Source organism: Clupea harengus, chromosome 14 (genome assembly GCF_900700415.2).
Source record: "Clupea harengus chromosome 14, Ch_v2.0.2, whole genome shotgun sequence".
Classification (NCBI taxonomy): domain Eukaryota; kingdom Metazoa; phylum Chordata; class Actinopteri; order Clupeiformes; family Clupeidae; genus Clupea; species Clupea harengus.
Window position 1 is genome coordinate 17705951 of NC_045165.1, and position 10000 is coordinate 17715950.

General features: G+C 43.2%; 2 protein-coding genes across 3 annotated transcripts in view; both read right to left on the reverse strand.

Moving 5' to 3' along the window:
* The window catches only part of pygl (phosphorylase, glycogen, liver), an 11047-nt gene extending 8341 nt beyond the window's left edge, over positions 1–2706 (reverse strand). Inside the window, exons 1-2 of the mRNA XM_031580735.2 lie at positions 2378–2706; positions 1829–1930 (exon numbers count right to left, since the gene is read on the reverse strand). Of these exons, the coding sequence (XP_031436595.1) occupies positions 1829–1930; positions 2378–2620 (345 nt within the window). The 5' untranslated portion in view covers positions 2621–2706. The remainder of the gene's footprint in view (positions 1–1828; positions 1931–2377) is intronic.
* A 109-nt stretch (positions 2707–2815) lies between these two features.
* Positions 2816–10000, reverse strand: part of trim9 (tripartite motif containing 9) — a 43156-nt gene continuing 35971 nt past the window's right edge. The window contains exons 8-11 of one of the 2 annotated variants that reach the window (XM_031580732.2): positions 9122–9160; positions 7203–7506; positions 6666–6828; positions 2816–5862 (exon numbers count right to left, since the gene is read on the reverse strand). In XM_031580732.2, coding sequence (XP_031436592.1) covers positions 5785–5862; positions 6666–6828; positions 7203–7506; positions 9122–9160 — 584 coding nt within the window. In that variant the 3' untranslated portion in view covers positions 2816–5784. The remainder of the gene's footprint in view (positions 5863–6665; positions 6829–7202; positions 7507–9121; positions 9161–10000) is intronic. The other variant, XM_031580734.2, reaches the window with a different exon arrangement.

The following is a 10000-nucleotide window of genomic DNA, read 5'->3' on the forward strand; positions in this document are numbered from 1 at the left end:
GTACTGGCACATGCTTGTAAAGGGAAGGGTATTCATCTGGTTGCAATTCAGCAACCGTATCACTACCTGCTACTAAAAATTACACACTGTACCTTCAATAGACACAAGCCACAAAACTCAGCTGAATTAAGCAATAGGGACACAATGTGGCAAGGCAAAGGAGAAATGTACTAAAATGTCAACACTGGTACACATGCTTTGACAACACAATGATTCTTGTTGTGTCAGTAAAACATTGAAAATGTGGAAACTGAAATTGAAAACTCCTGCACAAGTACTGGTCCATGTGAACAGAAACGCTGGTGCTTGAGAGAAAATGACTTCCCTAAAAGGATTTCCGTAAAAGTCTATTCTCAAAGGAGAATCACAAAGTGCAAGGTGCAAAGACCAAAAGCGTTGGTTGTGTCCAGTAAAACTGCTTTGAAAACAATAACACATATCCATATAATATTCTTCTTTGACCCTGAAGGAACCAGAAATTAAGATTTAGAGTTCATAATGATATACCATAGTCAATAATTCAATACATCTTATATATAGTTGTAATTGTGCTGTTATTTGAACTTAGGCTAAAATGTAAGCATTTCTGGGTGAATATACTTATGATGGTTTGACCTGAGTGAGTAGTGAGGTGTGATAAGTGGTCTCACTCCCTTCCCCCAGGTCAAATCAAAGTGCCTTGTCTCCAAGGCCTAATGAATAGAGGGTGACACCCCTTGTTCTCAGAGAGCATTTAACTGCAATCCTTCAATGGATAATCAGATTAATCTAAGGTGAAGCTTTGAGTGGAACTTCAGGCTTTGTCTCCCTTGGAATGGCCACCATTGTACAAGATTAAACCTGTTTCATGACTGATCATATCTAAGACTGGGTCTCCAAATATATGGTATAAAATTAATACTATCAACCCTTGCATATAACTCAACTGTAGGACATATATACAGTCCCAAATTTACATCATTCCATGTGAAATGTTTTTTGAGGGTTACATCTTGTAAAAACAATGTGCTAAGATTCTCACTGTATGTCAGTGCTTTTTCTGATATAGATAAAAGTTGCTCATTATATTGGCATATTCAAAGTAACACAGAGACCATAAAGACTGCAGCTTACAAAAAAAAAGTTACAGGATGTAGCAGTGAGTGTATGACACAGAACTTTGGCACATAAACTGTAAGCAGATTCTCTGTCTCTGTCTCTGTCTCTGTCTCTGTCTCTGTCTCTGTCTCTGTCTCTGTCTCTGTCTCTGTCTCTGTCTCTGCGTGCGTGTCTGTCTGTACGTGCGTGCCCGTGCGTGCGTGCGTTTCTATTTCGACAGGTTTGCTAGCCTACTTCCAGGCTTCCGATGGCAATGCAAAAAAAAAGTCATGGCAAAGCTCATTTGAATTTAACTGAATTTAATTGAGAGAGAGAGACGGCATGAGTATGTGTGTGTGTGTGTGTGTGTACAGGTTGGACAGCATCTGAGGCAACAGTAAACTTCCACCTACGGTTACACATATCAAGTGACGAAACTTGTTGGCAAGTGACATGTCTAAAATGTGCACTGTCAATCTACAGTGCACACACACACACACACACACACACACACACACACACACACACACACACACACACACACACACACACACACACACACACACACACACACACACACACACACACACACACACACACACACACACACACACACACACACACACACACACACACACACACACACACACACACACACACACACACACACACACACACACACCTTGGCATATAGCCTGTGATCTGAATTCTCTCTACCCTCTGTCCCTCTGTGATGGTGCAAGTGGCTCACCTGGTAGATGGCTTCGTCACAGGCATTCTGCAGCCCCAGGTTGATCATGGTGTTCTGCAGAGCTCGGCCCATATAGAACTCTAGTGACAGGTAATAAACCCGCTGCAAGCAAAGAGGTCAGGCATGTTAGGGAACTTCTCCTACAAATATCTCGTCAATGTTAAAACAAAATACTCCATTGATTCATATAATACAGCTCGTCTTTAAACGTAGCTGAATTAATATTTTATCACTTAGTAGACAGAATGTCATGTTTTGCTGGTGTGGGACGTCATTTGCAGACAGTTATTTAAGTCCGATTCGCTTCCTTCACATCGGGGCCATTGCATGTGCAAAGTGGGCGTGTTACGATCGAGCAACAAATATTAATTAGGTTGGAACAAACCTGCTCGTCTGCTTAATGAAAAATGAATAACTTGTTTGGTTCTAACGTACCACTTTCCACCAAATCTGCATGTATATTACAAATATGTCCGTGCTTTTCACTCTTCGGTATATCTGATGGCAAAATGAACAACTGTCAACGATTCCACCGGGCTGGACACTCACCTTTGGGTCAGTTTCGTAGTAGTACTGTTGCGTTCGGATCCATCTACCAACGATGTGGTCACGCACGGTGTGCGCCAGAGCGAAATAGTAGTCTCTCGGAGTGGCTACATTTCGGTCTTTCACCAAAGTAAAATGCAAGTGCCGATTGAATCCTTTCTTGATCTCGGCGACATTTTCTACCCCGACGATTCCTCTGATGCTGATCTGTTTGCGTTTTTCCTGGTCAGTCAGTGGGGCCGCCATGCTGCAAAACTTTCTCCCTACTTTAGGACCAGCATTCGGATTTTGTGAAGAGTGCTTTATACAAGGTAAAAGATTGCCTCATCAGGCGTCTCCTCCTCCATTTTTCTCATTGGTAGCTGAGACAGGCCTGTCAAGGTAGGCGTGTGGCAAGATGAACTTCAGTGAGATTTTAATAAATTGAGCTCAATACGGCGGTGATAACACACTGACTTTATTTTATTGAGTAGCCTAGTTGCAGTTACAGAAAACACCAAGTGCTTGGTACAGTATAATACAAACATCGAATAATAATAATAATGATAATAATAATAACAACGATAATCATAATAATAAACCACATAACCATATGCCATTCTTCATATCCACTTGAGTAAATTAATAAATAAGACAGTTGACGACAGCAACCGAGAACTCACTCGTATATTCTACCGTACATCATTGGCTGGACAGCACAAGCACACAGCATCCAGTAGCATGGCTTCGGTATTGAGAGAACATTGTTGGATTCAGCTGTCTTTCTGTCTGCGACCCGTTTCATGTCAAACAGCCAACTATACAACCATAGGCGTTCTTCTATTCGCATAAGCGTAAATAAACTCATACTTGAGCTGACATCACAAAATAGATTCTGTATATTTGTAAATGTTTTGCACTTGGCAAATGAAACACCCAAAGAGCAGAGTCATTGTTCTCTTGCAGTAAATGATAATATACATATTCTTTGTTTATTTTGTTATGTCAAATCTAGCAGCTGCACAGAGTAATGCTTTAGTAGACTGCATTCTTTTTAGTATTAAATACCACAATACAGCCTTATACCTGTTTTATAAGAATATTTGCTTTGCAGACATCTATGCTTGAAATTAAACAGGTAGTCTTCTCTGGCCTATTGAAAGCTTTGCATTTTGGCAGCTCAGATTTAAGAGTTTTTGAGGCAGCAGTCTCAAGGCAAGTGTAATGTCATGTAAAAGGAATAGAACACAGATCCAATAAAGGATCCACACTTAGACATTGTGGAGTTGCAGTTGAGGTGTAGTGATGGAGCTATTCTGTGTCCACACCGAGTTATGTATTGGCAAAAGAACACCCCTGTACTCTAGTTAGAGTGCCCTAAATTTAAAACAGAGCTCCTTGTGTTGGATGTCCCGGTTGAGTCTGGGTTTAGGGGGGGGGGGATCCCTTCTCGTTCCAAGTCTAACAAAGATTCTCAAACAGAGGCCTCAATGGTGTATAATCAGGCCACAGCTCATTCATGTGTGAGGGTATCACTAAGCCAGTATTTACTAGCTCTGAGGAGTTTTCTGTTGGAGCTATTTGGACAAAAAAGTCCAAATGAAAGAAAAAATAAGGAACATTCCATTTTTAATGCCACTATGACATCACAATTGTAATATTACAGCTTTCCATTGTGACTTCACAATCATAAAACTAGTTCTGAAAGCAACCTCCATCCAATGACACTCATCCACCTACCTATCCACAACTGTAGTATGCCACCACAAAATTATCTCATTGCCTGTTCACATCAAGTACTCAGCGTGAAGAGGCACACGAGGTGTATGTGTGTGTGTGTGGATAGCACCTTATACTTGAGCAGCCCACAAGTGTAAAGAAAGCTGAACTTCACTTGAGTACTTAAGTGTCAGGAACAGGAGCATACCCCAATTTACACATGCCACAGCACCTCAGCCTTTTTTTTAAGGATTTTGTGCTTACTTAGTGTATTGTTTTCAATACCGATCAGTACACATAAGATGGGGGATATGTGGGGTCAGTTATAGTCGCATTTTAAGGTATGCCCACATGGGACAGAAATCTACATCAACCTAAAAGGGCATTGCTTTCTTGTGTTTTTGTACAAAACAGATGTGAGAAAGCCATAACAAGAGTGCTTTTAACATCACTGACTCCTACTGCGCATCTCCACATTTCTATGAATAATGGGTCATTTACAGAGGGGTATTTCAAGAGGGCGAGTATAAAAACCTAGGACTGGGTCACCCACGGTTACGCACAGTAACCAAAAGATACCCATGGTTACCCATGGCACCAACAGAGGAATTCGGTATAAAGCCTGACACCATGAGCACCACATAACACATGTGCCAACATGACACTACAGATTAATAACAATTATAATCATATTAATCAATATAATAGTAATAATAGGAATAGATACTCTGGAGAAACATAAGTACTCTTAATATTCAGGAATTTGTCCCTAGATGGGTATAAAATAAGAACAGTGAAATCTGTTATTCTTGAGATCCCAAGGACACAAACATGAAGCACAGAACAAACCCAACATTCAGACTCTAGAGTTGTACACAGGTGTAAATCAGACGCACACAACCTCCTCTCCACTGTTAGAAAACATACTCTTACACCAATGAGTTTCCCACCTCCTTCCGCCCACTGAATGCTCTTAGCAACTGACTGAGGGTCAGTGTTGTTTGTGTGGTAGTTGCTCATCATACAGAAGAACATAAAAAGCGAGAAGGAGAGGAGAGCTGCTACTACACCATCAAAAGCAAAGCAAAGCAGAGCAAAGCACAGAGACCACCTGGAGTTATTGCGGCCAATTTACCTAACGTGCTCTATTATTCCCCCTAGTGGTCACTCTATGCTAGTGATGCGCTAGTAATGGAGTAGGATAATGGAAGAGTCCAAGCAGAACTTGTGCTCATGACACAACGCATAACAACAAGAATGAGGAAGTGCCGTAACTCTGTTGCACACTCTATCTGTATGTGAAGTAAATGTCAGTGACGGCACACACACACACACACACACACACACACACACACACACACACACACACACACACACACACACACACACACACACACACACACACACACACACACACACGCATACACACACAGAAAAAAGCTGTTTGCCGAGTACACGTATGCCGTTTTCATTTTCCAAAATGTCCCTCTGTCTGCCCTCAATCCGTGAGTCTCTGATGAGATGCAGTCCAGCTGAGAGAGGAGAGGGCTTCGTGTGCTTCAATGCACAACACAGGCTGAAGGGAGGGAGGAGGAGGGAGGGGGGGCGTATTAGCTTAATTAGGGAGGCCCAGAAGAGGAGCATGGAGGTGGGGGTGAGATGGTGCCGTGGTGCAGTGGTGCCGTGGTGACACAGAGTAGACAGAACTGGCTTTAACAGACGGAGCCGGTGGAGTCAGGATCTCCAGGTGTGTAGAAGTCAGGAATGGGTAGCCCAGTGTGCAGAGTCACCTGCTCAACAAAGAAAGAAACAAACAACCACACACACAGTATGAGATGGAGCTCTTTCACAGTTAAAAGTATATATGAAAGTTTAGATATGGTGTCAGACAGCATCCCTAAAACCTTAAAGAACAGTTACATTCTATGTGATGCCACTAATACAGTCCATCACTGTAGTAGCAACCTCAAAAACAGTGTGTCAATCTTTTTGAATGTGTGCAATCTCCTTGGCCTCTCAGGGTGTAATGACATACTTTATGCTGTGGGTGGCACAGTGGAGCCACAGAGTGAAAAATGTGTTCAATTGCATCCTACATGCATATTGATGAGGAAGAAAGGTCCCTGTCATGTTATGAATATTCATTTTATGTATGAGCAGTTGACAGTCCAGCTTGGTGTCCTTGAAATGCATAATTGTTAACACTGGCACTCTTATATTCATACTTTGACCCTGGAAAGTATTTGACTGAATAATTGAGTCTTATTACTGTGTCTTTTCACAAAGTGATTGTGAACTGTCATAATGGTGTGGTCTGTGGTGGCAGAAAAAACTTTTTGTGAGTGTGTTCCAAATAAAGTTCTAATTTTTGTCCGTGCTCTATGCATTTATTGTATGAAGTGTATATGTCTCTGTTCTGTGTGTACGTGTTGTTGCTTGTGTTGTCTAGTTTCTATTGTGTATGGGGATTACCTTCATGTGATATGTGTGTGTGTTTGTGTGTGTGTATGTGGGGTGTGTGTGTGTGTGTTGGAGAGGGAGAAGGAGAGAGAAAGAGAGAATGAGAAAGAGAGAAAGTGTGCGTGTGTCTTACCTGCACGTTGCGGTTGACGCTGATGGCAGGGTAGTAGAGGCCCTCCAGCCCCTCAAAGGCCACGGGACCCTGCTGCTCATCGTTGAGGAGGAAAATGAGGATCCCTCGGGTAAAATCCAACAACACCCCCACCGTCGCCCCTTTACCGATCCCTCCATCCGACCTGAGAGAGGAGGCCGAGAGAGGGGGATGGAGGAGGGGGAGAAGAGGGGACAAAGAGAATGGATGGCAGTGGGTTCAATGAAAAGGTCAATACATCAATGGTATTGATTAAAGGATGGATTATAAAGACAAAGAGAACCTCTGGCAACCTCATAAACAAAGAGTATATACACAGATATAGTCACAAATTTATTTACAATTTTCTCTCCCTAGATCTCTCTCTCTCTCTCTCTTTCTCTTTCTCTCTCTCCTTTCCTCTCTCCATTTCTCTTTAAAGATGTACAAAAAGTTCTTCCAGAGATAAATCTACTCACACTCAAGGCCACAGTGAAAAACACACTCCAAAGTGTCTGAGAGTGTGTGTTGTTGTCTCACCTGTTGGTGTGTGAGTTGTTGTGCATGAACCAGGAGCGGTTGTTGTCCACATACATGGCCCAGGCCTTGTCGTCCTTCCCCAACATCACGTCTTTCAGCACATCACCGCGGGCGATGCCGAACGCCGGGTCTGGGTGGTTGTCATAGCGATCGATGGTCACCTCCCAGTAGTGTACGCCGCGGGAGAACGCTGTGTTGCCCATGACCACCCGGTCGTCGTAACTGTTGCACGTCACCGTCAGGTTGTCGTTGGACAAAAGGATGTCTGGGTGGGCTGACGCAGGGTCAAAGACGAACCAGGCGACTGTTCACACACACAAACAGACACACACACACACGCACACACACACACACACACACACACACACACACACACACGCACACACAAACAAACAAACGAACAAAACAGAATACCATAAACTTTAACCCTTTTCAAATGGTAGTCCCAAAAAGCTATCGACTTTGATAACAAACCAGACACTAGACCCCACTGGAGATCATTCCATGTTTTTCTACTTCAATTGTCCCTCTCTTCTGTCTTCACCCCTTTTTAGCCCACCTCTCCACCCTCTGCTCTCTATCTTCATCCGTTCCCTTTCATCCTCCTTTCCCACAGCACTGATGGAAGACACGCCTCTCTCCAGTGGGGGTCTGTGCTGTACAGAATTGGTCTGAATAAACGGCCTCTCTGATGAAAGGCATCAGCGCCTGAGAGATCTTACATGCTTCAGACAAATGAATGTTATACAGGACAAATAGATTTCCACAAGGCCGTTTTAGTTTTGAGTGTAGATGTCAAATGTATAGTAAGAATAGAATAGAATGATGGTAATGTTCGAATGGATGACACAGGGAACAATTTGACGAGAAAGTACCGCATTAGCAACAAGTGGAAGTAGGCCTATGTGTTGTGTAAGAGTGCCTGGGGCTTGCAGCTTTGTTCACTGACTGGACTCTAGTCAATGCTCTCTCTCTCTCTCTCTCTCTCTCTCTCTGTGGCTCTGGCAGTGATTATGGTTACGGCCAATACATTTTGTTTTTCAGAATCAGGTCATGTACAGGAAACAGATTTCTTTCTGCATTGACCAGTACTCTGGAAAAGGCTGAAACAGCAACTTTCTGTAAATCACTGAGATACTGATGGCCAAATTGATTACGCATTTGGAGAAGCTAATATATTTATTTCGCCAGCTAAATGACTTTCTCTTTATAACGTCCCTTTGATTTAATCAGTTCACTGAAATGATTTTTCTGAAATTGATTTCTATGTCAGTGTTTTCATTTTCAGCTTTATTACTGAGACCATGTTCTGCATGTCAAAAAGAGCACACGTTTGTCCACAGGCAGTATTCATAGCCGTGACTTCTTGACATGGTTGCCTGGTTGCCTGTCTGAGAATTCAGGCTTGTTGGCCATTGCCAAACCTGTGGGTCCAATGGAGCATTCAATTCCACTGCATTCCACTGCAGTCTGCCAACAGACTGCTTACACAAAGCCTGCGTTGTGGGCTTGTGTGAGGTACACAAACACAAACACAAACACACACACACACACACACACTCACACACATGCGCGCACACACACATGCTTCACAACTTCCAACACTGGGAGGCCAGGCTATACAAAAAACATGAGTCATTCAGTGAGTCGGCAGCTTGCATCCCTACAGGCAGTATACCATTGCAGCTAGCATTCCACCTGCACCAGAATCCTTTCACAGCTAGCTTTTATGGTCAAGGAGGTGCTGCTAGATAGGGGAGGACAACAGCCTTATAAGGATGCATACATACAGATGGGAGCCATCTACTGGTCTGAAATGGTGGTGCATGCAGTTCAGAACACAGCAAAGGAGAGGGGAAAATGTGGAAAGAGTAGTTAAGTTTGTATGAAAGTGGTGTGTGTTTGTGAGCCATCCATACCTTCAGCAAGAGAGTTAATATCGCATGGGGGGAGTCCAGCTGATGAGGCACGAAGAGAGATGGAGAGAAAGAGAGAGAGAGAGAGAGAGAGAGAGAGAGGGAGAGAGGGAACGGAGGAGGGGATAAAGTGGACAAAGAAGGGTGGAGGGATGGAGGAAGCGAGTGAAACGATAGAGAGAAGAGAGAGATAAAGCAGAACACATTGAAGCAGAAGGAAGGAGAGAGAGAAAACCGGAAAGCAAAATTCATCAGGGAAGCTGGATCAGCTCAGTGGCCTCCTCCTAAATCTTCACTCTGTTGTAGAAACTTCATTACAGTCTTGTAAGCATGTTACAACACCTGCTATAATATGTGGCATAACACCTGCTAAAGCACTTGCTATTACCTGCATTCTATAATGCTCACAACACACTGTGTCAGATTACTAAAGAGCTAAAAGCTTCACTTATAATACCAAATTGCTGCAGTAATCATTAAAACAAAGAGACGGGAACAGCTTACATAATTTGCTGACTTGTGGGCTATTCATCTGCAATGAAGCTCTAGTTAATCTAGATCTACAGCTCCAGATATCAGATTTGACATGTTGCCAGTGGCTGACATCTCAAATCTGAAGCCTTCAGGCGCCCGAATCCTCCATTTTAAGAAGAGGGCACACACAAAGGAACTTGCTGAGAAAAGAACAGCGGCAGCAGCAGCTAAAGTGACAGCTTGGGATAGACTAAGCGTTCAGCGTGTACAGCGTACAGCCTAACTTTAGCGCTTCTAAGGGGCTATGCTTTGTGCACAACACTATTTGGCTGCATTATGCACAGGCTACACTCTAGGCTGGGAATGGAGCGATTGCAGTCTCATGCCTCTAGAGCAGCATCATCAGGC